General features: G+C 37.3%; 1 protein-coding gene across 8 annotated transcripts in view; it reads left to right on the top strand.

The window, feature by feature from the left end:
• Positions 1 to 17,018, top strand: part of SLMAP (sarcolemma associated protein) — a 141,318-nt gene extending 124,300 nt beyond the window's left edge. For 4 of the 8 annotated variants that reach the window (XM_074198888.1, XM_074198886.1, XM_074198892.1 and 1 more), the window contains 6 exons: positions 234 to 554; positions 6,265 to 6,382; positions 7,291 to 7,462; positions 11,835 to 11,969; positions 13,990 to 14,079; positions 15,643 to 15,729. In XM_074198888.1, coding sequence (XP_074054989.1) covers positions 234 to 554; positions 6,265 to 6,382; positions 7,291 to 7,462; positions 11,835 to 11,969; positions 13,990 to 14,073 — 830 coding nt within the window. In that variant the 3' untranslated portion in view covers positions 14,074 to 14,079; positions 15,643 to 15,729. Of the gene's footprint in view, positions 1 to 233; positions 555 to 6,264; positions 6,383 to 7,290; positions 7,463 to 11,834; positions 11,970 to 13,989; positions 14,080 to 15,642 lie in introns of all 8 variants that reach the window. The other 4 variants (XM_074198887.1, XM_074198885.1, XM_074198891.1 and 1 more) reach the window with 1 other exon arrangement.
• Positions 17,019 to 22,805: the final 5,787 nt, after the last annotated feature.

The raw sequence follows: 22,805 nt of genomic DNA, 5'->3' as shown, positions 1-22,805 counted from the left end.
CCTGGAGTCAGGAGTACCTGAGTTCAAATCCGGCCTTAGACACTTAATAATTACCTAACTGTGTGGCCTAGGGCAAGCCACTTGACCCCATTACCTATGTCTTGGTCCCTTGGTTAAAGAGAAAGTACTGAGCTAGGAGGACCATGAAATCTGTCTCAGTCTGGATGAACGTTTCTTCTGAATTTCATTATTGTAGTCTAAGAAAATAAGACATGATGTCCTTTTATTTTTAGCCCAGTTGCAGAGGTTACATACCGATATGGAGACTCTTCGGGAAGAGAAGGAAAATGAAATCTCAAGCACGAAGCACAATTTGCTCAGTGCCCAGGATGAAATTCTGTTGCTTCGACAAGTAGCGGACAAGGCTGCATCTGAGCGGGACATTGACATTGCTTCCTTGCAAGTGGAACTTCAAAAGGTTCAGGAGGAGCTGGACCGATGGCGGAAGGCAGCCTCAGAGTATGAGCAGGAGATCATCAGTCTGCAGTCCAGTTTCCAGCTCCGGTGTCAGCAGTGTGAAGACCAACAGAAAGAGGAATCCTCAAGGTTGCAAGGTCAGTCAGCATGGTGCTTTCAGAAGGGAGAACAGTGAAGGCAGCAGTGGACTCATATTCAATTCATTTTTTTTTCCCAGTAATATTTTACCCAGTTTTTTAGGACAAATCATTCTTCATTGTAAGGCTTTTTCCTCTTCTCTTTTAATGTTTCATACTCCACTGTTCCTTTCCCTCATTGCAGTTGAAACATAATTCTGTGTGCTTCTGGCTTTGCTGCAGAGTGCTCTGACTCATTCTTTACGGCCTGTAGCTGGGAGCACAAGATTTATTAGTGTTTTCAGTCTGAGCTTTCCGGAGATGGTGACCCACAGTGGGTTCTTTCTTCTGCTTTATTTTCTGGTTCTCACTCCTGGATAGTTTTCTTTTATGATTATGTGATTTATTCATAATTTGTGATTTATTATGGTCATAAAATGTTATGTTTATTTTATACATTTGGCCATCCTTCCCAAAGAGGTCAGAAACACAGGGAAAGATCTCATGTGTACAAAAATGCTTGTATCAGCACTTTGTAGTTTAGAAAAAATTGGAGCTAAAAATATTTGTGGTTATTATATTAAGCCTAATATACAAAGTAAGACTAAGACAGGGGTAGCTAGGTGGCACAGTGGATAGAGCACTGGCCCTGGAGCCAGGAATACCTGGGTTCAAATCCGGCCTCAGACACTTAATAATTACCTAACTCTGTTATCTTAACCCCACTTGCCTTGGGGGAAAAAAAAGTAAAACTAAGAGGGTAATTTTTTTAAACAATAAAGCATATAGCCCATTAGCACAATTGATTTAAAAAAAGGAAAAGGAAAAATTTAACAAATGAAATTAAGGGGATTATTAGAAACTATTTTGTCCCATTCTATGCCAATTAGACCATGAATTTAAAAAAGATGGATGAATATTGACAAAAATATAAAATATTCATTCTGAAAGAACCAGAAATATATTTAAATATTTATGAATTTCAAAGTCTATCAATCATTCATAGAATAATCTCTTCTCATATTATATAAACTGTTACCCAAAAATATGAAAAAAGAGGCCAAAACTAAAATTCTTCTAGCATACCAATATGATCTTTAAAAAAGGAAAACCAAAACAGGAAAGTTTAGAATTATATTCCTAACCAATATTAAGGCAAAATTTTTAAATAAAATATAAGCAAAGAAGCTGTAGCAACTTAGTAAAAAGATCATTACTATGACCAAGTTGATTTTATACCAGGAATATAATGTTGATTCAATTTTAGGAAAACTATAAATATAAAAAGATCACATTAATAGCAAGACTAGCAAAAAGTATGTGATTATTTTGATAAATACAGAAAAAAATCCTTTTTTTCCCTTATTTGTTAGTAATATAACATCTTTTTTATGGGGGAAAAAACCCCACTAAAAAACATAGGATTAAGTAGACCTTTCCTAAATATAAATAGTATCTATCAAGATTAAGATCTGGTGTTATATGTAGCAACAATAAATAAGGCATCTTTCCAATAAGATCAAATATAAAGCAAGGATGTCCACAACTGTTTGATAGAGTATTAGAAATGTTAACTAAAACAAAAAAAAGAAGAAAAATAAATTGAAGAAATAAGCAAATGCAAAGAAGAGACAATTCTTGATTTTTGTCCAATATGAAAATGAACCTCAGCGAACTAAAAATTAATTGAAACAATAAATTTACCAATGTTGCAGTTAGAGGAAATAAATCCACATAAATCATCAGCATTTTGGCTTAATGTTAATTGCTCATGAGTTAGCCTGGGCCATTAATATTAAAATGATAAGGCTATGTTCACTAATTTGTTCAGTGCCATTACCAGTCAAACTACTAAAGAGTTTACCTCAGAGTTAGGGAAAAATCCAGTGGTCAACAGTGTCAGAGGAGTTTGTTTTTTAAGAAATAGAAAGGAAAGAAGTTTGTCAGTGGAATAGCAAAGATATATAGCAAACAAACAGTAATCCATAAATCCAAAGACCTCCAACTATTAGCATAAGGATTTACTATTTTGGGGTGGCTAGGTCGTGTAGTGGGTAGAGCACTGGCCCTAGAGTCAGGAGTACTGGAGTTCAAATCTGGCCTCAGGCACTCAATAATTACCCAGCTGTGTGGCCTTGCATGAATCACTTAACCCTTGCAAAAAAAGAAAAAAAAGAATTTACTATTTAAGAAAATTACCAGGAAAATTAGAAAACATTTTGACAGAAACTAGGGATAGATTTAACATCTCACATCATATATCATGATAAGTTCCAAATAGAAGCATGACCTAGGTGTAAAAGATTACCTTATAAACAAATTAAAGCATCAGGAAAGACAGTGCCCTTCTGAACTCTGAGTAAGGGAAGACTTTGTGACTGAAGAAATTCATAGGCCCTCAGAAGATAAATAGACAATTCTGATTATGTGACATTTAAGTATTTGTACAAAGTTAAAATATGAAGAGAAGCAGTTAATTGGTAGAGGAAATATTTGATAAAGACTTCATTTATAGCATATATAAGGAACTGATTCAAATTTATAGACTATGGACTTCTTCAGTTGATCAAAGTATATGAACAGGCAAGATTTTGGAGAAAATCCAAAGCATTAATAGCCATATGGAAAAATGTACCAGTTCACTAATAATTCAAGTAACATAAATTAAAATACCATCTGAGGTTCTCTCTTACATCTTTCAGATTGGCAAAATTGGCAGAAAATTAACAAATGGTGAAGGGACTAGGGGAAAACAGGTCCATTGATGCACTGTTGGTGAAAATGAAATAATGGTCCAGCCATTCTGGAAAACAGTTTGAAACTGTGTCCAGAATTGTACTAAATTGTACATATTATCCTTTGGCTCAGAATACTGCTGCTTGGCTTATCACCCCGAAAGAGTTGGAAAAAAGAGGTAAAAGACCTGTGTATACATAAATATATCTTAAGCACTTTTTGTAAGAAAAAACTAAGAGGATTTCCCCAACAGCTGGCAATTGGAAAATTTTAGTATGTAAATGTATTAGAATGCTATTATACTGGGTGGATAGAGCACCGGCCCTGGAGTCAGGAGGAACTGAGTTCAAATCCGGCCTCAGACACTTAATGATTATCTAGCTGAGTGGCCTTGGGCAAGCCACTTAACCCCATTTGCCTTGCAAAAAAGCTAAAAAAAAAAAAAAGAATGCTGTTATACTATCTGAAATGATGAAAGGGATGATTCAGAGAAACTTGGGAAAGACTTCTGTCACCTGATGCAGAGGGAAGTGAGCAGAATCAGGAACACAATTTATACAATAGCTAGCCCACTGTAGGGTTATAGTTTTGAAAGATTTCAGAATTCTGAGCATTGCATTGACCAATCACAGTTCCCAGAGGTCCAATGATGAAACATACTAGTCACTTCTTGACAGGTGATTGCATCAAGGAAAAGGATATAAGGCATACATTTTTGGACCTGCAGTACAAGAGTTTATTTTTCTTCACTATACATATTTGTGACAAGGGTTTTGTTTTTCTTCATTTAACTCATTTTGCAGTGAAATAATGGGGCATAATTCAAGTTCAAAGCTGTTTTGCTGGTTAATGGCATGTTTGAAAATTTTTGTCAAGCTTTTTTTTAACCAAAAATTTCACCTGCAGATTTCACCAAAGTGTTACCAGAGAAATATCTTTATCACTGTAATTTAGAGGCACATTCAATTCATTTTTCTCTAAACTATTCTACAACATCTTTGATGAAATTTCTTTGAACATATACTTATAAAAATGAACAAAAGACAAACTTTTTGAAGAGGGAGTCCTTGTGCCTGCTCTATGCTCTACTGACTTACTCCCCATTCTTACATCTTCTGGACTGGCTAAGGGTCAAATCCAGCCACCAAAACATGACTTGTCTTATTGGAGATAGCAATAGCGCTTCTGTTCTGGACCATTCCCTACAGCAGACAGCCTCTTTCTTCCCAACGAAGGATGATAGAGAAGAGAAGGGGAAAAAACATGTAGGAGAAATCATAGAAGAGCAAAATAATGCATCTCTCTGGAAGACCTAAGGATTAGAATTCATTAACAAAAATTGTCCATCTCAAGTCTGGATATGGAACCAATACAGGGTGTAAATGGCATGAACAAAATGATGCCTTATTTATGTTTTAGTGCCACTCTAAGAACGTAAAGTCACTTAGAATGTAATTTCAAGAATGGCAGTGCTTGGATGCTGGCCGTTTCTGGAAGCAAATCCTTAGATACTCCTGTAAACCATTCTGGACTGGAGTCATTTTCTGATGATTTTTTATTAAAAGAAGAATATCAAAAAGACTAGCAGTGTTCAGGAAGAAGTATGACTTATGTTCTTGGAGAGCCTCTCTAATTCTTCCTACAGTTTTCATGAACTCTCCATCAGTCTTCTATTTCCCAAAGGGATGAGTGTAAATCTATTCCCCTTTATCCTTATGAGATCCTTTCATTGTCAGCAAAAAAAAAAATCAGACATGATTTTCCTTCTGTCATCCATTAAACTAAGCAAATAACTCTTTTTCTCTGATTAATATTCTAGAAGAGAAAATGTATAATTTCGAAAGAAATTTTGTTTCATAGATAAAGTTTTTTGATTTGGAAAAGGCTTGGTAGCATTTTTCCTTTATTTCCAGAATGTAATAATAAGGCTAACATTTTTAATGGAAGCATTCAAAATGGGACTTTATTCAATATCATAATAAATGGGTTTTCAACCAAGATAACTTTTGCCCCTTCAAGATGGTAGTAATTCTGACAGTTGAGTAATGAGATGTGTTTCTCATTGAATCTTGAAATATATACAAATAATTTGCATCTTATCTACAAGTCCAAATAATGGTGAAATAAAAAGCTTCTGATAAATTTTAAGGAAAAGTAAGGGATTTTTCCATTAGGATAATTGGTTATTTTCCCTCTTTTTAGTTAATTTTTTTTCAATTTTAATATTTTATTTTTCCCCAATTACATGTTAAAACAATTTTTTAAACATTAAAAAAAGTTTTGAGTTCCAAATTCTATCCCTCCCTCTTCTCCCCTCCCCCACTGAGATACTAAGCAATCAGATAAGATAATGTTTATACATGTTCAATCATCTAAAATATTTCCATGTTAGTCATTTTGTACAAAAAGACTCAGGCTTTAAAAATGAAGGAATGAAAGTAAGTGAAAAATAGCATGCCTTAATCTGTTTTCTGACTATATCGGTTCTTTTTCTGGAGGTGGATAGTAGGTCCATCATGAGTCCTTTGGGGTTGTCTTGGATCATTGTATTGCTGAAAATAACTAAAGTCATTCACAGTTTTTCATCATACAGTATTGCTGTTACTGTGTATAACATTCTTCTGGTTCTACGCATTTCACTTTGTATCATTTCATGTATGTCTCTCTAGGTTTTTCTGAAACCCATCCTGCTTGTCATTTTTTTAATCTTAGTTTTTGCAAGACAATGGGGTTAAGTGATTTGCCCAAGGGAACACAGTTAGGTAATCATTAAGTCTGAGGTCCTATTTGAACTCAGGTCCTCCTGACTCCAGAGCTGGTGCTCTATCCACTGCGCCACCTAGCTGCCCCCTGCTTGTCATTTTTTAAAGTACAATAATATTCCCATCACAATCATATACCATAGCTTGTTTAACCATTTGCCACATGATGGATTTTCTTAGTTATTCTAAAATTTATTTGACTACATTATGGAATAATATTGCTTAATTTGTAGGTGAACTTGAGAAGTTGAGAAAAGACTGGAGCATATTAGAAGCAGAATGTCATTCTCTAAAAAAGGAAAATGTTTTGCTTTCATCAGAACTTCAGCAACAGGAGAAAGAATTGCATAGGTATGTAATTCAAAAGAGAAATGTACAATATTTACATACCTTTTGTGGTGAAACATAATTCCCTGTGACAAAATCAAACATGTTGTTTAAATAACTGTTTTGTGCAAAGTATACTGGTAGCCCCTGAATATCAAGCTTATCTGTAGCAAATATGTCATCCCATCTGGTTTTGTCCTGTATGATTATAGACTTTCTCAGAGAATGCAAATCCATTGGGATATTGCTCTATAAATAGGCATAATTATGAAATTCTGTCACATGTTAATTTTTGAATACATTGAATTTTGCCTGATCCATACTACTGATTCTACATACATCCCAAACTATTGGAAGTGAAATGTATATTATATACTCCACATTTAGAATTCCATAAAGCTACTTGAAGAAATAATATAGGATTATAAATTCTCAAATAAAAGTATTCCTTGTTAATTGCAACTTGCTGTAACACTTAGATGGCAGATATCATTTTCATTTGCTTATTGACTTTTCAACTAGAGTGGATGGGGTTGCCTCACTCCCCTTCCTTAAAAAAAGAAAGAAAAAAGCTTATTGAAACATTTCTTTTACTGTGCAGAAGGCATCAGAGACAAATAAGAAAACTTTAAGAGCTATTTGTTGAATTTAAGCAGAGTAAACTGTGTGTAATAGATTTGATTTTCCTATATTTTTCTATTCTGTGAAAATGCTTGTTTTATTTGGTGTTTAGGTGTAGAATATAATACTTTAATAATTAATAAAATACTTTAAAATACACATAGAAAGGCCAAAAGGAATCATAGAGAAGCAGGATGACTTTTGAAAATTGCATAATGAATTTATTACATATTTTAAAAGAAACTCAGGCCCCTGTAAGGTCTCTAGGTAATTTGTATAGCTTAGACGATGACTTGGCTTTTGTGTTACAGTTCTCAGAAGCAGAGCTTAGACCTCACCAGTGATCTCAGCATCCTTGAAATGACCCGGAAAGAGCTGGAGAATCAAGTGGGATCCTTGAAGGAGCAGCATCTTCGGGATTCTGCAAGTTGGAAGACCCTTCTCAATAAAGCTGAAAATGAAGCAAAAGATGTTCAGAAAGAGGTAAAGGGAAGAGACGTGGTGCAAACCCCCTTGTGATGGGACTTCATGACCAAAGCAACTGATCTTGATTCGAGTTAGACAGAAATGGATGCCTTAAATGGCATTTACAGGCACTAAAAAAGATGCCTGTGGTCCTTGGCATTGTTTGTTCTTGTGTATCATGATGCATGTGTCAAGAATTGAAGAGGACCCAATACAAAGCAACATTTATCGATTGACAGAGTTCATGTTTCCTTTTTAATTCCTTTGTACTAGCTAATGACCTTATATCAGGAAATTTCTCCTACCCTTTGTTGAATCTATCCCTGGTCTTTCAAAGTATCAGGATGTCAGAATACAATCTCACCAGATTTTCAGTGTTTTCCTGGCTTATCCTTTTATTCAGTTGCTATGCTTTCTTGGATTTATTAGGAAGATTTATCTTATATAAGACTTCATTTCATAGTAAAGAGTAACCCAAGGAGTTCTATTCTGGTTTACTCTGCTTATTTTTCTTATGCCTACAAATACATGCACTTTATAATACTATCTATAAAGGGACCTTTTTATTCAGTAATCTCTTCTGACAGAAAATAGCCCAATGTTGGGCTTGCAGAGGTCAATATTGCCAGTTATGTGGCTTTTTCTGCTAATAATCTTGACAGCCCCCAGAAATGGGAGTATGTATGGCAGCATGTTCACCAGGGCCTCTAGATCTAGGGTCTTGTTAATGAATGATTCACAGCAATGAAAAAGTTTACTCAAGAAAAACTAGTCTTGAATGCATTTTCCATGGCGGTTATTAGAAGATATTTGTTCATTTGGTGTAATTTTTTATTTTTGTTTTTCTTTCTTTGTGGTGTCAAACTTGGAAATAATTGTTCTTCTGTCTTCATGTTTGTTCCTAAAACCTGTAAATTTGTGTTTTCTGTGGTTATTTTTATTCTGTAACATGTTGTTCTAGTCTTTGTTCAATATGTTAAATCAGAGAGAGGCTTCACTTATTATTGTGGGCCAAACTACATAAGCCATTGTTGAAACAATCTGAGCACTTTGTGGTCATCTTGTCAGTCATGTTCCATAATTCTATAATCCAGGAATAATGCTGATGGAAGATAGTTTAGTTGTATGTTAATATGAAGGCAACGGACATTTTGTTCCATTATTTTAATGAACATATTATGGTCATTGCACAGTAAGTCAACACATTAAGGCTTGAACTGTCTATTCGAATATGGCAGGAACATGTCATCCCAACTTCTCAAATATTGGGAGTTACTGGATTGCATTAAAAGCAGTCAATTATTTGACTATGTCTGATCTTGTCAGTGTAGTTCATGTGCATTTCCCTCTCAGCCTGTTTCATATTAACATGGAGTCATTATATTCTTTTGATATAAGGTGGCTTAACCTCCCTTTTGTTGTGGTTTAATTAACCTGTATTATTATTCTATAATTTAAAATTTTGTGAATATGTAAAGCTTTATGTATGTGAAATTTACTCAAAATTAACTGGTACTACTTTTTATATCTGTATGCATTTCTCTCCGCACTCCCCCCCTTTACCTTCTTTACTCTCACGCTGACGTGGCATAAGTATTAGGGTAATACACACACACACACACACACACACACACACCCCATAACTCAGACAAAGGAAGATAGACACTGATTCGTTTGTGAAAGAGACCTGGGGCTCTTGACAATGTGTTCTGTGTTGCATTTCCCTGATTCCACACACAGCTCCTAATCTCAAGTTTATGAGAGTGATCAGAGAAGCTCAAGTAGGTCATGAAAGTGCATCTCTAAGCAGCTTTCTAACTCAACCAAGGTGACTTCACCCACAGAGGCTGTGGCTAGACTAGTTGTTGTTGCTGCTGTTGTTATTTATGTAAGGATGAAGCGATAAGAACAGAAGCTGGTAGTAGAGAATTCAGAAATGTTTATATTTGGCTGCAATTCTCCATGGCCCTGTTTGGGGTTTACTTGGCAAAGGCACTGCAGTGTTTCTCCATTTCCTTCTCCGGATCCTTTAAAGATGAGAAAACTGAGGCAAGTAGAGTTAAATGACTTGTTCAGGGTCATACAACTAGAAAATGTCTGAGGTCAGATTTGAACTCGGGAAGAGGTGTCTTCCAGACTCCGGGTGCATCCTCTGTCCACTACACCACCTACCTGCCTCAATAGGAATATACCTTATTGAAAAATTCCCTTTACTTGTGCTCCTTGCCAGACTACTTCTCCTACTCAGAACTATGGGAGTACAGTGAAGATTTTTTAGTCTAGTTTTATTTAATAGAAGAGAAAACCCAGGCTTAGAAAACTCAGTGACTTGCCCAAGGTCACACAGGTAGCAAATTGTAGAGGCCGAATTTGAACCTGGGTTCTCTGAATTGCATTACATGATAGAAAATATTGTCAAGGGCTAAAGCAGACAGAGTGGTTCTCTCAAATTTGCTCTGTCACAAATCCATGCCCTGCCTGGATTGGGATCTTTGGTTGAAGAGTGTTTGTGTTAAATTCCAGTCAGGGAAGATCAGTTAAGACGGAAAAGAGAAGGCTTGTTCCCGTTCATTGTGGAGCATCTGATCTACTTGTCAGAACACATGGAAGGGCAGAAGTTGAGAGTCCTTGGTACAGGAAGAGCCTGCTGGACTGGTAGAAACTGCAACCAAAAGACTCTGTGCTCAGAGGAAACAGCAGTCAGGTCTTCCTTGGATCTCCAAGCAGACATGACCCTAGACAGAAGTTGCACTGAACTGTAAAAACTTGTTGGGTGCCTTACTAAACCCTTTTGGGCACTTTTCTTCAGTGGCCACAGGGCTGACTTTGCCTCAGATGTCAAAACCACCCCTCCTCCTCTAAAAAGACCACAACTCTCCACATTTTCTTCGGTACAACTAATGTCTCTGTAAGTTAGTCCATTTTCAAAGGTCCCACCAAGTGACCTCAGCATTGGCTTGACCTTGGAGATTGTCTAGCGTAGCACTCCAAGAGTCATTTATGTTTTTAAAAGTCCCACATAGTTGATCAAATGGAAACAAAGTGAAGTTGATCTTAGTCAATGTTGGGGAGAACTTTGGGGGCTAAAAAGAACCTTTTTAATATTTGGAATTCCTGGGAGAAATGGGAACTGTATTCAGTTTGTTTTGTTTTATACTTACATACCACTCCTGTATTCCCATCCCTTTGAAAACTCACTTTTGTATTTCATTTCACTTGAGAACTTAAAAGCAGAGACTGTGAATAGTTCTCCTTTGAGAAGTGGCACATTGACATACAGCCACAGACATCTCTTTTTGTCAGTAACTTACACTTACGTTGTAAGAGAGGTAAACCTTTCTTTTCAATCATGACATCTAACATGGACGTACTTCAATTTAAAATGGCAGTTGCCTTCAGTTTTAGAACAATGCTAACAGTCAAGTTCATTGAATTCATCCAATATTTATTATGAACTGAATTCAGTCAAGGCATTTGTACCTAGGGTCCAGAGCTGCAGAATCAAAGAGCTTCCATCCTAAGAGCTCATGTTTTGCTTATAATAGTTACCCAGCTATGGGAGCAAACTAAAGAGGGGAGAGCACAGGAACATCTGGACAAGTTGGGAGGCTCCTGGGGGGAGATGGGGCTTGAACTGAGCCTTAAAGGAAAGCTGTAGATTTTTAGTAGGAAATGAGGAGAGACAGAGGGGAGAGCTTGGATGTAAGTGCAGTCAGACGCAGGGCTTTGGAATGACTAGTCCATGAGAAAGCTGAGTGGCTTATTTGGAGTGGGGCTTCATGTGAAATATGGTACTGTATCTAGGCTGAAGGGTTGGCTTGAAGAGGCTAGAAACAGACAGATCACTTAGAAATCTGTTAAATAGTCGGAGGGACGGGGGGGGGGGGAGACAGACACGCAAGTGGAGCTCTTGGTGGGGATGGGCTAGAAGGAAAGAGGTGGGTGGAATGGAAAAGGGGGGATGTCAAGACTGCTGGGTTGTAAGCCGAGGGACTGAGATGACAGAGATGGGCTCAATGGTGATGTAGGGTTGGGACAGGTCAAGCCTGAAATACCTGAGGGATTGCAGGATGCAAAGACTTGAGAGCTCTGGGTGGTTTCCCTGAGTAGACATTCTTGTTGGCTCTTGTCACATCAGCTTTGGAGCTTTCTTTTCCCTTTTCACTCATCTTCTCTTGGAACCTCTATGGGGAAGGGGAGGTTCTTGCTTTAGAGACAAATGATAGATCAGTGACTGATAGTAAATAGCCCAAAGGGGGCTGGTGCCTTCAGGTCACAGTGAAGACTCCTCCACGTTTGTCCAGGACAGTGTAGACGCCTAAGGAGAAGAACCCCCGGCTCCACACCCATTCTAAGCGGGGTCTGCCTACTGTTTTTTCTTTGCCTATAGTATGAAAGGACACAGACTCAACTCTCAGAGCTGGAGCTGAAGTTTGAAAGGATCGAGCAGGAAAAACAATCCATCGCCAATGAGCTCAGACAATGTCAAGACAACCTGAAGCAGCTACAAGAAAAAGGAAACAATGTAAGTCTTTAAAACTTGGGGTCAGTTTGGATGAGGTACGGAAAATGTAGGGCTTCAGTTGGTGTCCCCAAGTACCCATGACAGATTCCTAGAGCTCTCCATGTTCCTGGCCATGGTAGAAACCTAGGCCAATGATCCCGAAAGAAAGGAAGTCATTTGTGGAATCATTTTGGTTAGCAATTGGTGAGAATTTCCCCTTTTGGACACACCAATTTAGGTAAGTACTGGGGATTTGGTGAGAGAAATACTTGTCTGCAAGAAGAGAACACATCTCCTGAGAGCCATCACCTTCCTTTGTAATCCTTGGGTTACCCCACCTAATGACTTGTGTGACCACCAGAAGACATTTAATCCCTTATTTTTGATATACAGCATACCAATGCCCAGGTATGGGATTTTTTTTCCCATCATATCAAATGGAAGTTTCATTGTGGCCTGATTCTTTCTAGTTAAAGGTTTAGAAAGATGGAAATATTTTCTTGGAAATGTCAGAAAATATTTGTCTGATTAAGACTGTTATAATATAAATCATGAATAATATCAATTTGAATTTGTATTTGCTCTTGAAAAGAAGCCAGGTTATCCTTAATGTTGTTGTGTCTATTTGGTCATCGCCGACCTTGGGAGCTTTTTTCAGTGTGACTGACTTTGCAAGTGTTAGTAGCTTTGACTAGTCTTAAGTGTCCTGTCACTGCTTTGGGTACTGCAGTGGTTATGACCGACACTTTTCTTGTCTGGCATGAGGCTTGATTGGCAGCAACACTGCACACGCAGTTGGACACTTCCCTGGTCTTTCCCCAGAACATTGTCTCTTGTCATAGAATCAAGACTTGCTTCATGAGTTGAGGCCTCTTCAATTGCTGATAAGCCATAGATGGAGTTTTTTCTACCAAGTGATAACGATTTATTTTTATTTTAATAACTATATTAAGGATCCATAATTAATTCATATTTTAGATTACTTTCTGTAGTTTTAATTATACCTTCCTGTTTGTGAAAATTCATTTCTATTTCTTAAAAAAAAATTATCCTAAAAAGGCATCTAGCATAATCAGAATTGTAGAGCCCCCTGTATTGTCAGAGCCATTTTAGAAATTACTTCTCTCAGGGCAGCTAGGTGGAGCAGTGGATAGAGCACTGGCCCTGGAGTCAGGAGTACCTGGGTTCAAATCCGGCCTCAGACACTTAATAATTACCTAGCTGTGTGACTTTGGGCAAGTTGCTTAACCTCACTGCCTTGCAAAAACCAGGACAGTGATATATGAAAAAAAGTGATATATGAAAATAAAATAAAACTCCAAAATATAATTTTTTTGTCCAAAAGGCACTTGCCAATTCTCAGGGTAAAACAGTTTCCAACACAAGTTCTGTTAACATACACACAAATACACACACACACACACACAAACACACACACCCCATACACAACATACCTCAGGATTGAACTTTGTTTGGGGAATGGCACAGTGACCTCTTAAGAGAAACAATTGGCTCAGAGTATATTTTACCAGTTTAACATGATCACTCTGATAACATGTACCTTACAATCCTATAGCTTCTGGCCTGCCTTTTTTGAAAGAGAGATTCCATCCCTGTTACTTTGGTGCCTGACGCCAGCCCTGGGGGTGCAGACATGGCTCCCCGGGGCCTCAGGAAGTCACTGTAGGGACCTTAAGTCTCTGGCTTCCAGTGGCTCCCTTGTTCAAAGTTGTTCTATGCACACAGTTCCCGTCCTAAAGTGACGGCGCACTAACAAATCGTTTGGCAAGTTCATGTGAAATCGAAGCAGGCATTTCTCCTAAATTAAATTCCACAAATTGATTTCTTTGATTCATTTGTTTGAGGGGAGTAATTGCGCTGCCTTGGTGTCCATCTGCCCGACGTTCTGTATTGTGTTAGATGTCTTTCACCCATTCTGATTCATGCCAAACTTAATGCTGTGATTTAGCTTTCCCCATCTCAATCATCTGATCTGATTTTTAGAGCACAAAATGATTTTTAATTCCCTTCCCTTCTTTAGCCGTCCATATTCCAACCCGTCCCAGCCGTTTTCATCGGCCTATTCCTGGCTTTCCTGTTTTGGTGTTACGGTCCATTGTGGTAGAGAAAGGTACAAGCTCCCTGTTGAGTCGATGTCTGTCCGTCCCTGTCACCTCTTTGTGCCTTGTTTGTTAACTAGTGCATGGGAACAACACGGATGTTTTGTTTCCTGAAGCAAACCCTTCATTTGTGCTTCCTCCCACCGAGCTCCACAATCAACTAATCATGTAATGTTCTGTCTGTCTCCCTTGTGGTGATGCTAACCATGAATTAATTCCAAACATCCCAGTTGTTCAATGTTCAGCTTTCAGCTGGGTCTTTGGCTCTCGCGAGAGCAGAGTAAACCCTATGTCTCTAAAGCTACAGTGTGTCGGTCAGTGCTATCCAAAAAACAACGAAAAGTTAACTCAGGTTTGAACAAGAAATGAAGAGTTTGCCTCTCCATTTTTCAGCCAGCTTACTTCTCCTCCCCAACTCATCCCCTTAATACTATGGTAGTTATTTAATACTTTTTCTCTTTTCACTGTGGCTGTGAAGAAGATGAAAAAGGATAAAATTGGAATAATGGACTTGTTATCCCAGACCTAATTAAGCCTGCACTGCTCTTCTCTCCAACACACCCTTGACCATAATGTTCTGATCTCTGACTTGTTCAGGAAGAAACATGACTTCAAAATCAGTTGGGCCTTTTGGTTTTGTTCTTGGTGGGGTAGTGGGTAGGGATGGGACGTAGTCAGTACCCACTGGAAACAAACAAAAGGAAAGCTGACAAGAACATAGGTTGGTCAATAAAAGGAAAGACTGCATATAACCCATGGTGTTTCTAATTGGTGGGTTTAACATGAGATCAGTCTGAAAACGGTGCTACATTGGGTCAGGAGTGAACCTGATGTATACCAAGTGGATGTTTAGCACAGATTTTCAATTGCCGTCTAATTTTTTTTTCCATTTCTTTATTTCTTTTTCCAACTACATGTAACAGTAGTTTTCAACAATCTTTTTTATATTTATATATTTTTTCACCCTTCCTTGTTCCCCCCCCCCGCCCCTGACAGAAAGCAATGTAAAATAGACTCTAGTTCTATATAACCATGTTTAACATAGATCCATATTTATCATTAAGTTCCCTACTTTTCAGTCTTCTGTGGTGTTCAGTTCATTCCACCACTTAGCTCAGGCTAAACCTTCCCTCTCCTAAAGACCCACCCTTAACACAGTCTGGACCCTAAATTGAGAAACCTTTGGACAGTTCATTATTTGTGACTGTTGAAAAATCTTGGTAGGGTGTGTGTATAAAGGAGTTTGAGTCTTGAGAGGTTTAACAAAAGTCTCTTCTAGGTGCCAAATGTGTAGCCAGGTTGAGAACTCCTAAGGGCCTTTCCTGGTGACATGCTATCCTTCTGCATAGTTGGCCACTGGAATTGTACTTGCTAGTCAGATTGCCTTTTTTGTTTTTTTAAACGAGTCTTCCTGCTTTAAGAAGTCAAGATTTTCTGACAGGGAGAGGTAGAATTAAGATCCACTGTGCTTTGTGATGAGTTCTCAAGATTCTTTGGACGGAGGGCTTAGTTCACTAGTTGGTATGAAAGACGAAGGGAAATGTGATATTGACTCTTGGTTTCTTTCTACACAGAGACACTGGCCTTGGATGCCCATGTTGGCAGCTCTGGTAGCTGTGACAGCCGTAGTGTTGTATGTACCAGGCTTAACCAGAGCTTCACCATGAGAACTTTGGTTGGTTCCGTACCCTGCCCTCCTCTTAGAAGCTGGCGGGGAGAACAGATCCATTTTCTTCCTTTTTACCTCTTAATACAACAAAAGTGCAAGAAAAGAACAGTCGGGTCATTGCTTTAAATTGTATAAAATGTATCTGTCTATAAAGAGGGAATAAAATTGTGACTTTATTCTACTGTAAGCAATAATTTGCTTGCAATTTTTCATGTAATTTTTTTAATTAGTATGTTGAGATTCTAAATATTATGGTGGCCTAAAGTAGGCTTCTTGGTACCAAATTATTTATAACATTTAGGTTTATGGCTATTTTACTCTAGATGCTGATTGCCAGATAATTCATTTTCTGATTGGACACCTACCCAAACCAAACAACTGATAAATACATGGGAAAAGAGGCACTGTGTGCTCAGTGCCTATCATTTTGAAATAAATATATGCACATATATTTTTTTTACATATTGACACCATTTTTACTTGCTATAAACCACTGAGCTATTGGGAACAAGACTTAGAGACAACTACTACTTCCATAGATTTTTTTCAAGGAAAAGACACGTTTGGAAAAGGTTCTGTTGTGGCAGTGATTCAAGAAATATACATGCTTTTTTGTGCAGCCTTAATGTGACTTGAAGATGTGGATGGCATCAACCTGGAAAAACTTTGTAAGAGTGTGTGTATTTTCTTGAGTGAACTGAAGTATTTCTGGGAGCAAAAAGTTAATCATTTCACGACTACAGCAACAGTAAACCAAACTATTCAATTGGATTGTAATTTATTCAACTTAATGCATTCAAAGTAGAGAGACCATTTCTTTACTTTCTCATCTACAATGTTTTAGGAAGCATGATTTTTTTCCTCCTCACTTATTCTTCCAAATATTGCTTTAAAGAAGGAAAATGTGTCTTCTTTAGATAAATTTTTTATTGACTTTGTTATGAGAGTTTGGAGTGCATCTATAACTAATCAATATACTGGATGAGGTGAATTTCTGTAAACCCAGGGAATCTTACAGTTAGGGATGCAATTGGGATTTTGTTTTTGCTTTTGTTTTTATCTTTTTTTAAACTTGAGTAGTTTTGTTTATGAGAAGCACTATTTCAGTTAGGATCTTCTCAGTTAAATGCCCAAAGTCAAAGTGAGCTATTGGTTTTTTTTTTTTTTTTTGGTTTTTGGTTTTTGTTTTTTGTTTTTTTTTTTGCAGCTCAACGGTTATGTCAATAAAGTTTATTGAAGTCTCTATAACATACAGAAGTATTAATTGAGTGAAGGTTTTTTTAGAAAATGGAAATGAGAAAAATCTCAATGAATTGGCTTAGATTCTCCATGGCAATCTACAGGTCTCGCCAAATACTTAAATAGGAATTTAGCATATAATTTGCCTTGTGAGGTTTTGGGGGTCATTGTTGATATGTTAAAGGTTAAACTACTGGGGATTTGCTGTTGGGAGAACCATTAGATTTATGGAAGAATTAGTCCACAAATGACTTGTAGAAAATATCACCTTGTTCATTTCACCATTTTTCTGTTGCAGGAAGCTATTCCCCCACAGAATGCTCATATGCCAGTGGTACTCTGTACCTCTTGTATATAGGTTATTGCAAATATTGTTCTGAAATGCTTAACTTCAGAATTACATTTTTTAAAGTAAATAATTGTTTTAAATCTATTTTGTAAAGATATAAAGTACAATAGAATTTCTGGAATACAGATTAAACTATTTGCACTAACACACGTGATGTGCATGATTTAATAAAATAACTTTACTCTCCCTATGCATGTTTGACTTGGATCTCATTTGAAATCTTTAGGGGTTGCCATTACTACTGGGTTCCTAATGCACCTGTCCTTAAATGACAGTATGACAGTCACCTACATATGGTATGTTTGGTATTCTTGGAGATTTGTAAAAAAAAATAATAATAAAAAAAAACTGTAAGCCTTGTTTTAATTAGACCATTCATAAGTCTCCTCCCCCCTAACATTTCTTTCTTTCTTTTTTATAACTGATTGTGTTGTAATCCATTTATTTGAAAGAACCACCTTAACATAAAAGAGTGGTAGAATTATTCATGATGCTGGCTTTTCTTCAGTCTGTGAACCAAGTGTTTGCTCACAAGTCCATCTTCTTCTTTCAATTTCCCATCTGGATCTTTTTATCCTAATACATGAAAAAAATACTGAGATATAATAATCAAGCAAGATAATATGACAATTCTTTCTACCATCGAAGTTGAAGATGTTTTAGGAACAACAAATTTACTCATACATACATGCCCTGAACTTGCTGAATGCCTCTTCCAAATTCCTGTGGGAACTCCTCTATTTGATGTGCAGGAGCTGAGGTCATATTTTTTTTTTAAAACAAGGGGAAAATATTTAAGGAATATTGGCATATCTAAGATTAGTTGACAACTTTTAGTTTGAAAGCTGGTTGTATTTATTTGAAGGTAACGGCCTGTCATACTTACACATACAAAATGTTCTTCTAAAGTAGATTTGCTAGTGTTTTGTTTTGTTTATAAGTATCTGTACCATAAAAATTCTTTGCAGTGACAATACATTTTCTTAATCCTGATTGCTAGAAGTAGGTTTTTTTGCTTCTCTTAGAACTCCCGTTAGAGACACACATGGAGCCAAACACATGGACCACATAACACACACTCATTTACATCCTCTGTCTCATTAACTAATCAGATATAACTATAAAGTTTGGATTTTGTATTTTTGGACAAAAATGTTGCTTCCAAGTTTAATCACTCCTCTTTCATCAAACCTAAATCCAGATAATTTTTTGTTTCCAAAGGGCAAAACTAAGGATGAGAATTTGTCCCCATTGAAGTCAAACTTTATAATGATGTAGCTTCTTTGGATCCATAGAATCATCATAGTGGAAAGAACATCTTATTGCAGATGAGGAAATTGAAGCAACTTGCTCAGATCATAGATCTACCCTTGCCACTAACTAAAATCACCCACATATACACATACATGCATGCATGCATACATACATAGTATCAGATATCTATTGTGGGCAAGAGACTCTGCTTGGATATATCTGGTTCAGGGAGGTTGCATTCAGAATAAAGGATAGAATCCATCCACAAAGCTTATGATAGACACTTAGTTCATAGAACTGGCACCAAAACTGGATCCAATACCTGCATCTCTCCCTTCCTCTTTCCCCTATATTTGAATTCAGATCCTGCCCCCAAGTTATCTAGGTCTTCATTGTCCTGAAAATAACCTCCTTAAAATAACCTATGGTAAGATTAGGCCAGTGCATTTATCAGGCTCTCAACTTTTGGCAAAGGCTTCTTCATTTGAATATGGAGGCCAACAATTCTTTCACTGAAGACAGGGTTGAGAAATTCAGAGTGAATATGACCTGCCACCTGCTTAAGTCATCTTGCTGTGGTTCATAAAATATTTTTATTTCTCTGGCAACATCTAGAAATATTTTTCAGCATATTTTCCACTGGGAATTTTAAAAGTCATTGTCTGTCTTTTGATTCTCTTAAATTTAGTCATGCCAGAAAGTCACATTTTTATAAGATTGTCTCTTTATAACACACTTGTAATATGCCAGTGTGATTTTCGGTTCTCTATTTTAGTCATTTGGCTTGTTCTAAATATGCTTTAAAATGACATGTAGGATATGGATTCTTTTGAGGGTCATTGATTGGTAATAACATTAAAACATTTATCTACTGCTTTAATGTTTGCAGAGTCCCTTACAAATATTTTATCCCTGTATCAATCTTGGGGCATAGGTGCTATTATTATCTTGATATTACAAGAGGTAGACCATGGTGAAGTGAAGGTTCCTGGTCACGTGACTAGTGTCTTGAGGCTGAATTTGAACTCAGCCCTTTCTGACTCCCAAGTCTAGCTCAGTTATCCCCTGTTCCATCTAGCTGCTTCCTTCTCATGGTTGAGGATGTCTTGAAGCTGGGAGTTTTCAACCTTCAATCACATCTGTCACTATTTCTTGGAGCAGTAATTGAGATTTTGCTTCTCTGTCCCTCTCCACTTCAGCTCCCTTTTGAATAAACGAGTGTGTAATTGTTGTAACTTGCAGCAAGATGGTATCTGATGCAAGATTTGAACCCAGGTCTGCCTCACTTCAGATCCAGCACTCTCCCCTGTACCACCTGTTTTCCACACAGCACAGCATGTCACAGTGACTGGTTTGTTTAGCACAGTTATGTTAATGACTTTGAAAACATTCCTTTTTTCTTGATCCTTTGATCTCATGGTTAGGTTCTCCAGCACTTAGAGAACAGATGCCCTAAAAGGCTGCTATTTTCTGAGGGGCTTTTGAAGTGAACAGCTGGGAGGAAAAAATTGTTGCTGTATGGTACTACCCAGTGAGATCCTCAAAGCCCTCATTTTACACAAAATCTATTTTTTACTCTCTCACAAGTGGAGTGAGCCAGATATTTCAGAGCCAGAAAGACTCTAGAGAGAACCATGAAGAACAAAAAAAACTAATCATTTCTTAGGGGAGATTTTAGGCAAAAAAAAGGCAAGATTCTTTTTTGCACCAGGACTTCGATAATTTCCCCTTGATCATTCGTGAACCCCCAGCATCATCTGAACTGTGACTTTCCTCAGTGAATTTGTAACCACAGGCCAACTTTGGTGTTGACTGAGACGGGAAGTGTTGTCAAGGTAAGCAACATTGATGTTAAGAGTTTTAGGAATGTTCTCCTCCCCCACCCCCCACCCCCCACCCCCCCTGACTGTCCTTAGAGTTAAAGCTGTTTTAAGATTTTCTTTGCCCAAAATGTTGTATTTTAACTCACTGAAATTTCCTAAAGATCAGTACTTCCTTTCCTGTGTCATTTTGTTGAGCCTTCTAAATGTATCAGCTAAGTGACTAGGCAAAATAAACCACTTAACATCTAGGTCAGAACTCATACAACTCCCTAAGTTATAAACAAGATAATCAGTCAGTGGAAGCTTGAAAGTTTCCACTCCAGAAGTTCCTTCATCAAGGAAATTACGTGTCTGGATCAAATTAGGTTACATTTTTCTTTTACATCAAACTGAAATCCATCTCCCTTTTAACTTTTCCCCATTGATTTTGATTTAGAGCCTCACAGAACAAAGTTATATCATCTTCAATAGGAAAAGTCTTCAACTTAGTGGAAATTTTTAACTGAAATCTCTTCAGTGAATGACTCCAGGTTAACCATTCCCGATTGCCTCAGCCAACCCATTGTTATGAGGCACCATTCTTGATCCCCTCACATCTGATTTCTTTGGCACTGTCCTTCCTAAAATATTCACAAAAATGTACTGGATATTGGCTGAGTAGAATAGACAAAAGCAGGGCTATTGTATGTCTTTCAGGGACTATACTTTTTTTAAGTAACCAAGTGAAAGTGAAGTAACTTTAACTGATAAATTTTGCTCCATGGTTAGAAAATGGCAGCACACGATTGAATCCCATGTTGATTTCAAAACCATCAATGGCTATTTGTTCCCCTTCCTTTGGCGTTGCTTCTATCAAGAAGTTCAGTCAACAGATATTTTTATGCTGATAAAATTTAATCACAACACATATACCCCTTTGTTTTGGATCTTTTAAAATCTTCCCTCCTCACTTAGGAGTTTCATGAAGACTCCTTATTGCCTTATCTTTGTATCTTCTAGTAATGAACACAGTGCTTTGGATGTGTGGGTCTTGGGAGTGGGGAAGACATCTTCTGCCAAGTATATCAGTAACTCATCTGTAACTGTCTTAGGAAACATTTACCTTGATTGAGATGTTAAGTGACTAGCCTATGACCACATAGCCTGAAAAATGTCTATATGAGTTTGACACCATAGGTCTGGTCAAACTTCCTCATCTCATGGATGAATAAACTAAAACTCAGAGAACGGGAACTGCTAATCTCTTACATAAGGATTCCTGTGGGATATCTATCTATCTATCTACTTAGAAAGTCACATTAATATTATCTATGTGTTAATATTTTTGTTAAATATTTCCCAATTACATTTTAATTTGACTTGTACCATACTCAGGATAGTTGTGGGCTTAATGTTGGAACTTTTGGCCAAATCCTGTCTCACAATCTAATGTAAGTGACTAGCATATACAGGAAAAAACTGAAGAGAACAGCAAAGAGGGTAAGGCTTTCTGCAGAAGGTACCAAATTAACGGGGACATGAAGGAAGTCTAAAGAAAGAAAAAGAGCAAGAGGAGTCCAACCATGAGAGACAGCCAGTGAAAATAACCAGAGTCCATTCTGAATCAAGTGATTACCAAGCAGAAGCACCTGACCAAAGATGATGACAAAGGAATCAAGAAGAAAGTGATTGATCCTTTTTTTAAGATTTGTATGATGTGAAGGTTCCAGTTGTGTTTGATGTACACAATTAAATAATTGCCTCTAATTCTCAAGGGGAATATTTTTGGAAACTGACTTATTGATCTGTACAGTGAAGAGATTGCATTTCTTTGGTTAAACTGATTACTGAAGATGTTTGGGTTAAAATTGTTTTCCATGGAATGGAATCTAGCCAATACCAGTTGCTCCATGGTTAGGAGGTGGCAGTCCGTGATTGAATCGTATGTTGATGTCATAACCGCCACTACTACTTGTTCCACCCCTTTTATACCTTGGCATCAAGTCTGTGAAATTTGCTGCAACAACAAAAATGATGGAAATCGTGCCCTCAGAGGTACAGACAAATACATAGAAGACTTACCCATCTGTTTACCCTCTCCTTGATTTTTTTTATTTGAAAAGTTGAGATGTAGATGGCGCAGTGGATAGAGCACCTGCCCTGGAGTCAGGAGTACCTGAGTTCAAATTCTACCTCAAACCCTTAATAATTAGCTAGTTGTGTGGCCTTGGTAAGCCACTTAACTCTATTGCCTTGCAAAAACTAAAAAAAAAAAAAAAAAAAAAAAAAAAGTTAAGATGTTCTATAAGCCTGAATTCAAATTGTACACATGAATAGTGTTTACACTGAAAAACATTCTGAAGATGAAACAGACTGGAGTTTTCCTATTTGATCCTGGAGGTGATAATGAGTCACTGGAGTTTA

Source organism: Macrotis lagotis, chromosome 8, assembly GCF_037893015.1.
Source record: "Macrotis lagotis isolate mMagLag1 chromosome 8, bilby.v1.9.chrom.fasta, whole genome shotgun sequence".
Lineage (NCBI taxonomy): Eukaryota > Metazoa > Chordata > Mammalia > Peramelemorphia > Peramelidae > Macrotis > Macrotis lagotis.
The sequence above is the reverse complement of the archived record's forward strand: the minus strand, read 5'-3'. Positions and strand labels throughout refer to the sequence as shown.